Source organism: Notothenia rossii (genome assembly GCF_949606895.1).
Source record: "Notothenia rossii genome assembly, chromosome: 12".
Taxonomy (NCBI): domain Eukaryota; kingdom Metazoa; phylum Chordata; class Actinopteri; order Perciformes; family Nototheniidae; genus Notothenia; species Notothenia rossii.
In genome coordinates this window covers 8,995,051-9,011,877 of record NC_136911.1, presented here as the reverse complement: position 1 = coordinate 9,011,877, position 16,827 = coordinate 8,995,051, and the positions used below count along the sequence as shown (strand labels likewise).

Below are 16,827 nucleotides of genomic sequence, written 5' to 3'. Positions count from 1 at the left end.
GCAAAGGGAGGGGGAAGAAAAAAAGGAGACTTTATAGTACTCTCAGGCCAATAAACCCATTTCATTTTCACCCATTTACAAAATGTTGAAACGTAAAAAACATAAGTAAACGTATGCTTTCCCATATTATTTTTATTATTTCTGGAATGCCATGACAACGATAAACATCTTATACAACATTATTATGAACACAGATAAAAGGGGTACATTATATACAACATTATTATGAACACACAGATAAAAGGGATACATTCTATACAACATTATTATGAACACAGATAAAAGGGGTACATTCTATACAACATTATTATGAACACAGATAAAAGGGGTACATTCTATACAACATTATTATGAACACAGATAAAAGGGGTACATTCTATACAACATTATTATGAACACAGATAAAAGGGGTACTTTCTATACAACATTATTATGAACACAGATAAAAGGGGTATTTTCTATACAACATTATTATGAACACAGATAAAAGGGGTACATTATATACAACATTATTATGAACACAGATAAAAGGGATACATTCTATACAACATTATTATGAACACAGATAAAAGGGGTACATTCTATACAACATTATTATGAACACAGATAAAAGGGATACATTCTATACAACAACAGTAAAAGAGCTTACTACTTGTCTAGAGAGCCTTTCCATTCTGCAATGGTCTGTCCATTTACCCTTAAGCTGGGTATGGCCAGTGCTCTTTCTTTTCGACTGACCACAGCTTTTGCATTGGTAGTGGTAGTCCTCTTTTATGAGTCGCTTCTTCGGTGGCTCCTCTCTTGCCGCTAGCACCTGGTCCTCTTTTGCTGTCTTTTCATGCCGCCATTTCCTGCGCCTATTTAGGTCAACAGAGGATTTGTCGACTGAGGAATGCTGAGGAATGGGGCTTGTGAAGATGAAGCAGTAGATGGAGCAGGTGGAAGGTGACCCGGGCCTGCAGGCACGGGGAACTGCCATGAGGCAGGAGATGGTGCTGGAGGCATGGGGTACTGCCATGAGGCAGGAGATGGTGCTGGAGGCATGGGGTACTGCCATGAGGCAGGATATGGTGCTGGAGACATGGGGGTACTGACAAAATGCAGGAGATAGAAGGTGGAAGGTTCTGGCACTGCGGCGCTGGCGTATCAATGCCTCACCCTCCCTATTGTCAGGCTCCTGGATTTCCAGGCTAACATGTCCGTGCCTCACAGGTTCAGTAGGGAGCTCCCTCGGTAATGGCAAGGAATCCTCAGCTGCCGTTGCCTTTTCGGGAAACTGCACTCCTTGGAGCAATGAGTCCCGAGCGGTTCTTTTTTGTCTGTCTTGTAACCTAGAAAGAAATACAAAATATTGAGAATTTCATACAAAGTGAATCCATCTAAAGTGCAGCTGTTAAAGAGAATGTAGCCAACATATCTTACCAACAAGACACAGTGGTGTTGTTTATAGTGACAAGAACCAAGTCGGTCTTCTCCTGTACAACGAGGCTGTCTTCCAGCAGTTGCTTTATGTGGACGTAGGATTGCACCATCGACTGCGGAATAGGCAAGGTTTTACCCTTGCTGTCTTTGGGTCGGTTTCTTGCCAGCTCAAACTCCTTCAAAAGCCTGAGTGAAACACATTCACATATGCGGTTGGCATCAGGTCACAGAGCAGCCTGACCATGGTTCATGAATAGTCTGTGAATGAGAGACAATTTATAAATATTATACGGATATACAGTACAACCCCACTTCACAAATGGACTATACCAGTTCATTTGTCTGAATCCATTACTAAGAGTCTAAAACAGGGGCAGCGCCAGGGGGGAGCTAGTGCTGAAGCACCCCCCAGGATTGCCAAAGCACCCCCTAAGCACCCCCAAGAAATATATGTTTGTTTGTTTTTTCCCGAAAATTATAATTATAATTTTTATTAAATGAAATCAGAAAAATTATTGATTACATCAATGCAAATGTGAACTTTGTGACACTTGAGTCACTTCCTATTAGCTGGAGCCCCAAATTATTTGCTAACAGCAAAGTGACAAATGGATCGTTTTTTAGTCCTTAAACGTCCACGTGTGGACACTCAATCAAAACCAACTGAAAGCGAGAGGGATTCTGCACATAATAGGCTTCGTGAGTACAAGTAGCTTACTTCTGTGTTTCATTCAAGCTCCGCTCTGTGTGTGTGGCACGACCCATTTTGTGTGCACGTGCAAGCGAGCGAGAGAGAGAGAGAGAGAGAGAGAGCTCGCGCACCGGTGGGTATCTACAGTAGATCGTTGTGGTTAACATCTGGTGCTAGCTAGCCAAGCTGACGGATATAAGGAGCTTTTTCAACAACAAGGTGGAGGGAGAACTCTCTCCTCCTGTCAGACTGAGAGTCTCAGATAAACTCAGCTCAGGTGAAGTAAAGGACTCTCAGTGTTTAGATAGTTAACTTTAGTCTAGTTATCTCAGTGGGTCTCAAACGGTTTGTTTTAAAAGGGGAGTGATTTGTAAAATATCTATAAAGAAATAGAAAATCTGTTTACAGTTCTTTCATATGTATGTTGAGAGATGTATCCATAGATCTCTTCATTTTGCTCTCAAAGTGCACCAGATTGATGCTTTTAACTTCAATATTTAAAAAGAAAATATTCCCAACTAGAGGAGGTGAGGACCCTCCTAGAGGAGGTGAGGTCCACTCCCCACTTGTAAAAATAGCACTTTACCCCTGCTTACGCCGATATGCCGTGAGCTGATTACCGAGCCTTCATTGTAACAGTCGCGGGCACACTGTGTGTGCGTGTGGGGAGTGTTGCAGTAGAAAATTCAACTGTAGCGCTGGTGCATTAATGGGAAACCCTTAATGTTTGAGCACCCTCTATGAAACGTCAAGCTACCCCACAGCATCCCCTAGAGAAAATCTCTGGCGCCGCCACTGGTCTAAAATGCTGTGAGGGTTAGACATACAAAACAGCTACTTACTACTAACAATTATATGTGAATTATGTAATGTGTGCATCCACTATAAGTCAGTTCACCTTTCAGCTGCTTGTTGGCCTGGCGCAGAGCAACTTAGTTTCCTGGAAGCTCTCCATGGTCCAGGCAAGGTCCTTTTTTTGGACTTCAGGCTAAAGGTTGTGGGTTGCTTATCCATTTGATGTAGCTTTGAATACAGCCTCACAATCTCATCCGTCTCGCCTACTGATAATGCCGTTATGGTTCTAGAGATGTAGGACCGAATTTCAGACTCCAGCTTACAGCTTCCTGCCTACGGCCTGCCAAAGACCAGTATAGAGGAATGTTAAGCCCTCCCACTATTTTCCAAGAGGGCGTTGCCAGATTTTCAATTTCAGGTTTTAACCAGGAGATGGCGCTTCATTCACAAATACAGAAAGACAAGTTTCATGGACTTTCAGTTGTGTTTTGAAGAGCATTTGAACACATCAATATTTTAGATCAACTAAAGTACATCTAATCTTGTAATTCAATAATATATAGTCTTTATATATTAAATAATCATAATTATAATGTAAATGTTTACATTACACTTCTTTATTTGTTATGCTCATACTTTTACCTTTACAATCGTTTGCTTTAATATGCAGTATATTTGGGAGGGGGGGCGAGAGCTGTGGTTGATGTAGAAGTACTCAGGTCTTGTACTTGAGTAAAAGTAGAAGTACTCAGATCATGTACTTGAGTAAAAGGAGAAGTACACAGATCTTATACTTGAGTAAAAGGAGAAGTACTCAGGTCTTGTACTTGAGTAAAAGTAGAAGTACTCAGGTCTTGTACTTGAGTAAAAGGAGAAGTACTCAGGTCTTGTACTTGAGTAAAAGTAGAAGTACTCAGATCTTGTACTTGAGTAAAAGTAGAAGTACCAGAGTGTAGGAATACTCTGTTACAGTAAAAGTCCTGCATTCAAAATGTTCCTCAAGTAAAAGTAGAAAAGTATTATCATCAAAATATAGTTAAAGTAGCGACAGTAAAAGTAGTCATTGTGCAGATTGGTCCATTTCAGAATAATATATATGATATGTTTTATAATGATTGATCATGAAAGTGCTAGTTGCAGCTAGTTTGAATGACTTTGTATACTGCAGGGTAGCTTGTGGATTTACTCCAGGTGGAACTAAAGTCTGAATTAACACTTGATTATATTTCACATCATTCATCCACATCTGTAAAATATCTAAAGGTATTACATACATGGAGTGGAGGAAAAGTACAGCATGTACCTCTGAACTGTAGTGGAGTAGAAGAACAAAGTAGCAAAAACATGGAAATACTTAAATAAAGTACAAGTATCTCAAAATTGTGCCCAAGTATAGTACTTGTTTATGAACTTAGTTACTTTACACCATGTGGCTATAAAGATAGAAAGACTTAAGCCTTGCACAGAGGCATGAAAATACATTTTCAAAATGCTCAACAGTGCTGCCAAAATTATAAACTGACTTCTACACAATTTAAAATAAATGCTTTTATATATTTCTATTATGTGACTCTTTGGCGTTTCTGTTATTATTAACACTGCTGCTTTAGTTGTTCTGACTGCTAAAATCCTCTGTCATTCCGTGGGGTGGGGGAGCCGGGGGCTCGGATCCTTGTCACCTTTTTCATACCTGATGAGTTTGCATCCCTGTATGTTAAAAAGCCTCAGTCACCTTAATTCATGTAATAAAAACATCTCAGGTCAGTAACACTCAAAGCTAAATGTGCAATACCATGTTCAGCTATGTTACTATTTATAATGTTATTGTTGTTACATCAGAATATGTACATATTGGAATGATTTCTTAACTTACAGTAGGCTATTTTTTACAATGTGTGTTGGAAGGATTTATTAAATGACTATGAATAGTGTCATTGTTGAAGGCTTTTAGAGAAGGGTGAACTATAAGCCTGAATTACATAACATTTTATACCTATAAACATAAAAGCCACAATAAATAAATCACAATTATTCTAGTTATTTTTACCTCCCGTATTGCTTTCAACCCACCAGCTTTTATGGTGTTGTTACGTCACTAACTGTAAGCTTGTCACATACAGTCTATGGTCACTCAGAGTAACCTACAGTTAATTTAGCTGCTGGAGAAGAAAGATCAGGGGGGGAGGGGGGGAGAGAGAGCTGTGGTTGATGGGCCATTAGTTGTGTAAATACACAGCTGAGAGCTGCCGTTTCATTCACACTGTTTAAAAAACGGTAACAACGGACTATTTTTCTTAGCGGATGCATGTGAATTTAAATCAATACATAAAACTATTTTTTAAATCAATAAAAACATTTTCTAAATCCATAAAAGCATTTCAATTAATATTGGGAGTCATGTCGTTACTTTGTTGAGAATGTGGCCATGTAATAAGCGGGATAATTTGCAGCGACTTGTTCCTTATGGGGAAAATAGCACCCGTCATGCAGATGAGGCGCTACACTTTGGGATCCTGATCTGCCGACGAGGCTCCATTAAAATATAAATATTTGTAGTGAATTACTGAGTTTAGGCACGTTAATAACGTTTTAATGAAGTTGAATACAGTATATTCATATGTGTCAGTGATTTCATGTCAATTCGGCGAACATAAACATAAATGATCGTGGTGAAGATGATGATTAAATTAGGATTAAAAATCGAGAGCCGGGCTGCATTTCCTCCTGTTCGTTTTTTTCGACTAAACAACATTATTTTGTTAAATAACAAGATGGTGATGTTTTGTAAATGATTACCGTACTTTTCGGACTATAAGGCGCACCTGAATATAAGCCGCAGCAGCTAAATTGAATGATGTGTCCATATATAAGCCGCACTGGACTATAAGCCGCAGGTGTTTTAATGTTTAATTACCATATGTAAGGGTTCGTGCACAGAGGGGATTGTCGGGAAAGAGATGGCTGTTTGAGGAAGCTCCCATTTATTAACATTTCAACAAGTTGCATATAGCCTACAGTAGTACCATAAAAAAAAAACAAAGCTTACAGCGCTTGACGAGGCAATATCAATGGCTAAATTAAATGTGTTTTTTTAAAAGTGCAAAATAAAGTGCCTGTAACACGACAGTAAGCGCGTAAGCCTAAAGTTGCAGTAACACGGCTGCTTAAAATATACGGTAATCAGCCTACCAGAAAAGTCATTAATCCTCGTCTTCATCTTTTAGGCTAAGGTGCAGTACACGGCTGTAACCAGAAAAGTCAATTCATTAATCCTCATATTCGTCTTCTTCCTGCGTACTAAAACCACTAAAGTCCTCATCTTCAGTGTCGGAAACGAACAGGCTCAGGGTGGCTTCGTCAGCCACTCTCCTCTCTCCTTCGTTGTCGCTCTCAAAACCAACAAACTCCTCTTCGTCACTGTCGGAATCGAACAGCCTCTGAGGGGCCTCAGCTGTGGCGGCGTCCTCCTCTTCATCACGCAGCAGTCCAGCCTTTCGGAACCCGTTGGTGATCGTGGATGTTTTGACACTCCTCCACGCTGTCAGGATCCACTCGCAAACTTGAGCGAAAGTTGCTTTTCGCATGCGACCAGTTTTGATGAATGATTTATCGCCGCTAGTCATCCACGACTCCCACTGAACGCGTAGTGCCACTTTGAACGCACGATTGACACTGATGTCGAGTGGCTGCAGATGCTTCGTTGTGCCCCCAGGAATCACAGCTGGAATTGAGTTTGTGCTCTTGATGGCTGCTTTCACAGAATATGTTATATGGGCCCTCATGCTGTCCAAAACGAGCAACGCTTGTTTTTGGTGAAAGAATCCTCCAGGGCGCTTGACGTAGCACTCATTCAGCCACTCCTTCATTACGCTTTCCATCATCCACCCTTTCTTGTTGACTTTAAAGGAGATGCCGTTCGGGATCTTTTCTTTTGGCATTGTAATCCGCTTAAAAATCACCATTGGCGGAAGCTTTAATCCAGATGCTGTGCAGCCAAGAACACAAGTGAAATTCGTTCTCTCGTGGCCAGTGGTTCTCAACGTGATGGACGATTCACCTTTCTTGTTAACAGTCCTAGTGAGAGGCAGGTCAAACGTCAAAGGCACTTCATCCATATTTATGATCTGGTCCGGTCCGATGGAATATTCCTCTATCTTTCTTTGTATAAATTCGCCAAAGTTTGTTATTTTTTCCTGGTAGTCGGGAGGGAGTTGCTGACACACAGTCGTCCGCGCCCTGATGGACAGTCCCTTTCGTCTCATAAATCTGAAACACCAGGATGGTCCACCTCTAAAATTTTCAATTTTCATTTCGGTGGTGACTGTTTTGGCCTTCAGTCGAATCTGCACGGTGGAAACACCTCGGCCGTCTGCTCTCTGTGTGTTCACCCAATCTTCAAGAAAGTCTTCAAGTTCGGGCCATCTGCTTTTATTACCTCTGAAAGCTTTTTTTGACTTTTTGCATTGAGACAGTTCTTCCCGCTGGTGTCTCCAACATCTCACCATTGACTCATTGATGCCAAGGCTACGTGCAGCAGCTCTATTTCCTTCTTTTACTGCCAGATTGACTGCCTTTAACTTAAAAGCTGCATCATATGCATTTCTACGTTTGTTTTCCATAATGAGGGTTTGTGCATGAAAACTTCCTTTGCACAAACTGTCTTGCTCTCGTTCTGTCTCTCGTACCACTCTCGGTTCCACTTTTACTTTTTCACGCTACCTGTCTCACTCTTTTCCGGCCTCCAGCTTTTCCTGCTGGAGCCCTCCGCTTAAAGGTGGGGGGAGCGGACCGGCCATAGAGCCCATAGAGTTAAAGGTAGTGGACTGTAACCTGTAAAATCCATAGATTTAGGAGGTCCCCTAGTGGCCGTTAGCTGTAAAAATCCATAGATTAGCCGCACGTTATATAAGCCGCAGGCTCAAAAAATGGGAAAAAAGGCGCGGCTTATAGTCCGAAAAGTACGGTACATGTCTCTTATTTAGCACAGTAGTATGATATCCGTGACATATGGATCTTAAAAAGTTCCGCTGTACATCCAGCGTAGTGTATCTGACTTTATTTCACATGAGCTCCAGTGTGGAACCCCACTGCACCCCCTGGTGGATCAATGATCCATTGCAGCTGGCTTCATTATAATTACATTTATCTATCACGGGGGCAGTCTCAAGTCAAGCTGGAGGTTTTCCCTTGAGCGAGGGCAGATCACGTACCAATCACGGCCCTCGTGTTTGAAACTGTCTGAAATGAATCGCTACATCTGTATTAAGTAGAATGAGATACTTGGCCAAGTCATCCATATCCTCCCATCCCTGAACACCTCGAGAATCACAGTGGGTATTCTGAAAAATGAACAACCATTGACAAATGATTAATAAATGGTCACATGACCTAAGCCGATGTCCTGGGCGCAGAGACGTTTTTGTTAGAAGTACAAATTTGGCAGGACTGTGAGACATCACCGTGCTATAAGCACACAACACCAATTGACTATTTGAGACTTAATGAAACAAGTTATTCATAGCATGTGCGGAGCAATAATGAATCCAGAAGAATTTAAAAACAATGTGATTTTACAATTGGTCAGATTACCTGAGAGGTTGTGTAAGTGGACGCGTCGGGTGAGTCAGCAGGAAGATAAATACTCAGTGTGGATTCAGGCTGGGGCTCTTCAGGTGGGCTCTCAGCTGCATCACTTTGGGGGGATAGTGCCGACGACTGTACAGCCGTACCGGCCATGAGAGACAAACAGTTGAGTAAAAATATCCTTGAACTTTATATTGCCATAAAAATGTATCTAAATGCATGCAACACAAAAAGACAAATGTAACCTATGCGATAAAAACATCATTCAAAGCATGTATGTTCTTCTAGAATTCATATGCCAGGGCAATACAAAATAATCAGATTACCTGAGACGATGTGTGAGGTGATGTGTTGTGCAGAAAAGCACCGCGGGGTGCTGAAGTGTCCGAGGGGCGCTGACTGAGGATCTCCACTGCATCACTAATTGTGATGTCAAGGCACTCCTCCTCCTCCTGAACTTCAACCTGGCGGTCTGGAACAATGGTGCCAAGTTCACTGTCCTGTTGTGGACCCAGCAGATCTCCTCTGTCAGACTGAGCCAGCAAATACTCCACAGCAATACGCTCACCTGCCATAACATAAATTATGAAAAAGAAAATGTTTAAATTTGGAGGAATAGACAAGTTGCTACTAGAAAGAACAAGAACAGAAAGGCCTAGCTGCAGTGAAAACGGGGTTTCCTGAAGTGACCTACCAGTGGGTTTCCCAGGGGGGATGAATTCTGGTAGTAGCGCACAACCAAGAACTCGCTGGCTGAGGGCATTTAGATGAGTCTTCAGTCGGACATCGTAGATCCTGGTTTGTGAAGCGCCACTCACATGAACAGCTGCATGGGCTCGATTCATGTTCCATCTGGAACTCCCTTCAAGCATGTACATTTGCGTGTGCATCGCATTAGATCTCCAGCCTTAAAAAAAGGAAAACATTTTAAATATAATTTGCATTTATGAAGCGATGATACACTTTTCCCCATGTGTGCAATGTATCATACACTTGAGACTGTTTTTATGACAATTCAAAAGCAGAATTTTTTATATATATTATTTTTACCCGGGATGAAGGTGTTCTGATGCCGATGGAAGCTCTCCACAGAAGAGGAACCTCTGCCACATCTTAGGACATCCAGAACCTTACTGCCCTTTTGTAGACCTGATCCGACTTTGGTGTACAGTTCCACACCAGGGGGATCCTGAATGCATGGCAAATGTTTTTGTTGAACCTCCCACACACGTGTCATGCTCTCAGGATTGATAAGCCTCAAACCTGATGTGTCAGTGAGCTCCCACATTGAGTTGAGCAAATCTTGGATGAGGGCACGGCTTTCCTCTATCCCACGAGTTCTCCTCCTGCAGTGTTTCGCCAGTTCGCTGGAGCTGATGTTGGCCAGAACTTGCGCTTCTGAAGGAGTCTGACCAGCATGTAGTTTCTTGAGCTCTGAAGTCTTTGCTTCTTTCAGATGGCCGATGTCATCCTTGTCCCACTCAAAAATGCAGCTTGACATTTTGGAACAAAGTGCCATACAGGGGATGGTGTTCTGTAGTGAGACCAGTTGTGAATCGCCTCATGAAGTGGAAAATATCCAATTGAACCTGTGTTTTCCAAGGTCGAAACCAAACTTGAACCGGGGTTAAACCTGTGCAAAGAAAAATACAAGGTGTGTAGCATGTTATTCAAATACAAATGTAAACGTAACTGATGAGGGAAGACCAGGTAAGTAGTTGAATGAGCAGAATGTCAGGTGTAAAAGCAGGAGAGCATCTGGTGGAAAGGCAGGGAATGGCAATTGATGGTTTAGAAGAAGTGGGAAAGTCATCGTGGAAAGACCCTTCTTATGTGTGCCTCCTCGTCTCATCCAGGACACACACCTTAATATATGAATGTGTGTGTCCTGTGTAAAATAATAATAATAATACAAATGTTGGTAATATATAATTTTCACCTTATGCCACGTTGCAGTTTGAATACAAAATAAACAATATACATAAATAAAATACACATATGATGCTGCATCAAATATAATTTTAAATGGTTTAAAAGGATGTCTCTTTTTTTGAATGCCTTTTGCACTGAATCCTCTCTCCTTATGTCTCTCCCTTAGATTTGAGGCAAGGGAAGTGGGGAAAGAAATCAAAGATGTACAATCTTAGACTGGTGGTATTCATATAGAATGAAGTATACTTTTTCCCGGGTCGCCGAGGATGCTGGCGTTGTTTGTTCGCCGCTCCTCCGCCCCAAATATTGTTCTTTAGTCCAGATTAGAACCTCTCCTGTCTGGCTCTCTACTTTTGAAACGTCAGTCATCAGCAAAAATATCAGATGTGTTGTCATCTCCAACCTGCTGGCTCTTTCCTGCTCATCGGTCCCTAGCCCGCTAGCTAGCTAGCATTATCGGACCTAGCAGGCTGCTACCTAGATGCTCCTCGGCTCCCTGAAGTCTGCCGAGCTAACAATTCTGTCTCCACCCCAACTCCAGCCTAACTCCACCCTAACTCCGCGGCTCGTGTGGGTCTTCCCATCCCGCTGGGATCAGCCGGCTTCCCCGCTGACATCGTCTCTCCCTGCCGCCTACAGCCGGTGGCTAACAAGCTAGCTAACAAGCTAGTAGGCTGGTCACCCGGCTCCCACTCTGCACCAGGCTGTCAGCCCCTCCTACGATTCTCCTCCAGAAACCACTGGAATCATTCTCTTGATATGCTGTGGATTATCACTCTCATTTTATCTGGACTCACACCGCTCCTTCTTCTACGGTCATCCGGCTCCTGGTCTCTGCTGTCCGGGTCCCCAGCATTAGCTAGCTCCGTGCTAGCGCCACTTCACGGGATCATGCCGCCGCTCTACTCCCTGTCAGATCTCCACTCCTTTAATAACCGCCTGCCTCCGGACTGCATGGACATCCTCGCAGATAACGAAATACTCCGCAAACGCCTTCCTCCACACAGAGGCTCTGGCCGTAAGTTTTTATTTCATTCCACGTCTCCACACTCCATCCCGTCCATTCGGTCCTGTCACGCGCCCACACTACGCCATCACAACAAAAAACACGTGAATCTGACCAATCTCCTTCCACTTCCCCGGTCCACACAACCCCCCCCAATGCAACGTCACCTCAGAGCAGCCCTGCTCAACACACGCTCCATCCACAATAAAAGCCACATTCTGAATGAATTCATTAAAGACAATAACCTGGACTTTCTGTATCTGACCGAAACATGGCAAAAGCCCCTGGACTATTTTTCTTTAAATCAAATCACCCCAGCAGGATTCACATACATTGACAAACCTCGCCCACAAGGGCGGGGTGGTGGTATAGCTGCTATTATCAAAAAGGAAATAAAAGCTACCATAATCCCCATCCCTGATGCTTCTTCATTTGAACACCTGATCTTTAAACTCTCTGGTCCCACTCCCCCTGGTCACAGCCATCATCTACCGTCCCCCGAAGCCAAACCCCTCCTTTCTCTCTGACCTCTCTGACATTCTCACTCAGCTTTCTGCCATATCCCCATCTGTTCTCCTCTTAGGGGATTTTAACATTCATATTGACGACCCGACCTGCAAATATGCCTCTGAATTTAAGGAAACCCTTCATTGCTGCAACTTCTCTCAACACATCAACTTCCCAACACACAGCCGTGGTCACATCCTGGACTTGGTCTGCTCCACTGGTCTCACCATCCATCATCTGTCCAGCCTCAATCTCCAGATCTCTGATCACCTGGCCATCATCATGGATATCAACATCCCCATCCCCGCCCAAAAGCAAAAACGCACAATAACCTACAGAAACCTCAAATCCATCTCACCTTCAGCAATCACTGCCTCCATTGCCTGCAAGATGTCTGCCTCCCCCCCCCACTTTCTGAAAACCCATCTGAACTTGTGGACTATTATAACAGCACCCTCTCCTTCTGTCTCAATGAACTGGCCCCCACAAAAACTAAAAATGTCTCTTTCATACACTCCGCCCCCTGGTATACCCCCGAACTCCGCCAAATGAAATCAAGGAAACGTCAACTTGAACGCCAACACAAGAAAACCACACTAACAGTCCATCTTCAAATCTACAAAGACTATCTCCAGCAGTACAGTAATGCACTCAAAGCAGCCCGGTCTAATTACTGCTCACAAATCATTCAGTCTGGCTCCAGCAACCCCAAGCGTCTGTTCTCCACCATCAGCAAACTTCTCAAACCCTGTGACAACGCCACCTCGTCCTTCACCACCGAACAGTGCAACTCTTTCCTTTCGTTTTTCCAAACCAAAATCAGCAACATTTACAGCAATCTGACACCCTCATCAGCACCCCCCACCTCCTCTCCTGGCTCCCCCCCCCTTCACCTCACAGCCCCTGTCCCACTTCTCCCCTGTGACCCCCATGCAACTGTCCAACTTCATGACTGGAATTAACTCCACCTGCACACTTGACCCAATGCCCTCCAAATTTGTTAAAGAGAGCCTCCCTGCCATGTCCCAGCTCATCGCCACCATCATTAACTCCTCCCTCAGATCTGGATCAGTTCCCCCCTCTCTCAAACTGGCTGCTGTCACACCCATTCTCAAAAGACCTGGACTCACACCTGACATCATGTCCAACTTCCGGCCCATCTCAAATCTCCCCTTTCTATCAAAAATACTTGAACGTGTCATTGCCTCACAACTAAAATCCCACCTCAGCTCCAATGACCTCTTTGAGCCATTTCAATCCGGTTTCCGATCAAAACACAGCACAGAAACAGCTCTTCTGAAAATCACAAACAACCTCCTCCTCTCCTCTGACTCCGGCAACCTGAACATCCTCATCCTCCTCGACCTCACCGCAGCATTCGACACCATCAACCACACCATCCTGCTGTCCCTCCTCGAATCATCACTCAACATCACTGACACTGCACTCTCCTGGCTGAAATCCTACCTCACCGACAGACATCAGTTTATCAACATCAACAACTGCACCTCCTCCACTGCTCCTCTGTCCCAAGGCGTCCCCCAGGGTTCGGTGCTTGGCCCCCTCCTCTTCATCCTTTACATGCTCCCCCTTGGCAAAATAATTTGTCGCCACAACCTTCAATTTCACTGCTACGCCGATGACATCCAACTTTATATCTCAACAAAAACCATCACCCCCACAACACACTCCACTCTCACCAACTGTCTCTCAGAAATAAAAGCATGGATGCAAACAAACTATCTCCAACTGAACAGTGCCAAATCAGACATCATCATCATCGGCCCCCCATCCCGTATCAAAGACATCCAGAATTTCAACTTCACCATTGTCAGCCACACTCTATCTCCCCCCCCTCACATCCGCAACCTCGGAGTCATTTTCGACAGTCAGCTCAAATTCAACCACCACATAAATCACATCACCAGGACCGCCTTTTTCCACCTCAAAAACATTGCCCGTCTCCGCCCATCACTCTCCTCCTCTGCTGCTGAAATCCTGATTCATGCATTCATCACTTCACGACTCGACTACTGCAATAGCATCCTCTATGGCATACCATCCAACCTCCTCAATAAACTCCAACATATCCAGAACTCTGCTGCCCGCCTGCTCACCCACACCCGCTCCCGAGACCACATCACTCCCATCCTCCAGAACCTCCACTGGCTCCCCGTCCGTCAAAGAATCCACTTCAAAGTCCTCCTCATAACTTACAAAGCCCTCAACAACCAGGCCCCCCCCTACCTCACAGACCTGCTGCACCACCACACCCCTTCCCGCTGACTCCGCTCATCAGAAGCCAACCTCCTATCCATCCCCACCCGCACCAATCACCGGACCTGGGGGGACAGAGCCTTCTCCGTCGCTGCCCCCTCCCTCTGGAACTCACTCCCACAACCCATCAGAGACTGCACCGACCTCACCACCTTCAAAAAACTCACAAAAACTCACCTCTTCAATCTGGCTTTTCATGTGTGATTGTTTTTGTATTATTTGACTTTAACTTTAACTATATATTTATTTGTTGTTCCTTTCTTCTCTTTTCTTTTTTTCTTCACTATTATCTGTAAAGCGTCTTTGAGCACCTGTAAAAGCGCTAACAAATTAAATCTATTATTATTATTATTATTATTATTATTTAAGTATCTTATTCCAAACAAGAAGAGTCTTATGTTTACACATTTATAAAGGTTTTCATTTTGTGCGTGCAATAAATAACACAATGATACACAAACAGTCAAACCGCCTAATACCTGTGTCGTTGCAGCAATCTCGGTCCACATATATAACTTCTGGCTCTGGCTCCCCAGCGTCTTGTTAGCGCTTGACGATGCCTTGGCACAAGCCTTCTAAACCAGCTCCCTCACCAGTGGTTAGGACACAGTTCAGAACCTCGCCACATTCATTACTGACGTTTGTCATCCATGTGGCCGTGTCTGCTATGACCCCGGCAAGTTTCTTAGTGATCTATAAAACATGTAAATCCAATATAAATACATAATCAAGTGTAACTCATGACAATGAATTCAAACATAGAACATTAACAAATATTTTTCTGCACCTTCTTTGTGGAGTCAAGTTTTAAGATCCTGCCATATGTGGATGTGATTATACCCTTCATCTCCTCCAGATGACCCAGGATCTCATTGGCATGGACCGTCTCAAACCACTGTGCTAGAGGTAGGGGGCTGAAGCGCGGTGGACTCATATAGACTGCTACATCAGATTGAGTCACTGTGCTCCTCTTTTTTGGAGCTCACAGTCAGCCAAGTAATCTATTGTATGCCTTGCCCACTCCTCGCTGTGGACTTCCTCCAATGCTTGCTGCAGGTAGCTGGAGCTGTTCCCTACAGTCCGAGGTTCAAGCATGGTCACACACTTCCTGTCCAGAGCCAGCTGTGCTGTGAGAACTGCAGGAAACCTGTTCCTGTGAGCAGGATCTAATCGCGCGTTTCCACTGCAGGCCTCGCTCGGCCTCGCTCGGTTTGGTTAGGACTCATTAAGCCCGGCTCACTTTAATGCTGCGCTTCCATTACAGTTTAGGAGCTGGGGCAGTAACTATAGTAACGCAGTGTAGGCGGAGCCGTGACATCTTCTTCAATGAGCACCCGTGAGCACCCCAGAAAAAACAACATCAGCCGTTAGTTGTTTGCACTCAAGCTCCTCATATCTGTTCAGAAACTAGACAAAAGTTAAACAAGTACAAACCACAGACTGTCTGTGTCATGGCGAATACAGTCGCTTATTTATGTCTGTATAGGCCGTTGTGAGTGTGGACGGTCGGAGCATGTATATTAAATATTAACTGTATATCTGTAGACTTGGTATGTCTTAAATGTCCGGTTAGGATGTATTAGAACGAAATCTAAAATGAAATTTGTAAGTAAGCCATCTGTATGTAAAAAAACACCTGTATGTAAATTGTAAATAAGCCATCTGTATGTCAAATATGTCTTGTATGTCTTAAATGATATGATGAATTGGAAATGGGGGACCCTGATGTAAACAAGACGAAAGTCTTTCTCTGGTCTGCATCCCCTTAACAATTGTATGTTTTGAGCTGTACTGTACTGTACCCAATATACAAGCTGTTAATAAACTTTTCAATCAATCAATCAAGCATATAGCCTATATTGCGTTAGCTTAGCCGATCTCCATTTTGACAACAAATCAAATCAAGTTTTATTTATATAGCACATTTTTAAACGATTTTTGGTCGAGCCAAAGTGCTGTATAATAAAAATACCCTACAGTAGAGACACTTTACAGCAAATACAACAGCACAGATTGTTCAGAATATCAGTATGAGATAACGACACCCTCTGTCCTTAAACCCTCACATCGTACAATGACAAACCTCCGGAGAAAAACCCACAGTTTAAAGGGGAACATGGGAGAAAACCTCAGGGAGAGCAACAGAGGAGGGATCCCTCTCCCAGGACGGACAGACGTGCAATAGATGCCGTGTGTAAATCGAAGAGATAATACATTTTACTGTGTAGGTAGACCAAATGTTTGGAAATGCATGTGTCTATAATAAGAAGATCACGCATTTTAAAAGGTTTTTCGCCTGCCGTCTGTCTGCAGACTTGTCAAAGCATTGATTCATGGTTTTTACTAACTGGTATCAGTGTAAAGCGAGCTACCCGCTGCAGTGGAAACGCGCCATAACTGAACCAATAAATCCGCACTCCAAGGACACACAGGACTAATTAATAATATTTTAATAATATAATTATTATATTATATATTATATATTATATAATATATTAATATATAAAACTAATTAAAAAGCGTCTAACAAGTCACATGTAATGTAAGTAGTGCTAGAGTTGTGTTGGCTTGCTCCAGCAGATGGTGGTATTGGCCTACTGATATTCACTGAAGC

General features: G+C 43.4%; 1 protein-coding gene and 1 long non-coding RNA gene across 8 annotated transcripts in view; one reads left to right on the top strand and one right to left on the bottom strand.

The window, feature by feature from the left end:
• Positions 1-16,827, top strand: part of LOC307026720 — a 197,170-nt gene that overhangs the window by 29,011 nt on the left and 151,332 nt on the right. The window lies entirely within an intron of this gene.
• LOC307026719 (uncharacterized protein) lies at positions 8,809-10,010 on the bottom strand (the record flags this gene model as incomplete). 2 transcript variants are annotated; one of them, XM_079662317.1, is made up of 3 exons in its annotated part: positions 8,809-9,059; positions 9,186-9,398; positions 9,542-10,010. In XM_079662317.1, the coding sequence occupies 3 exons, from the start codon at positions 10,008-10,010 to the stop codon at positions 8,809-8,811; spliced, it is 933 nt and encodes a 310-aa protein (XP_079518443.1). The 2 variants fall into 2 exon arrangements, with proteins under 2 accessions (XP_079518443.1, XP_079518442.1); XM_079662316.1 differs by having other exon boundaries at positions 8,809-9,398.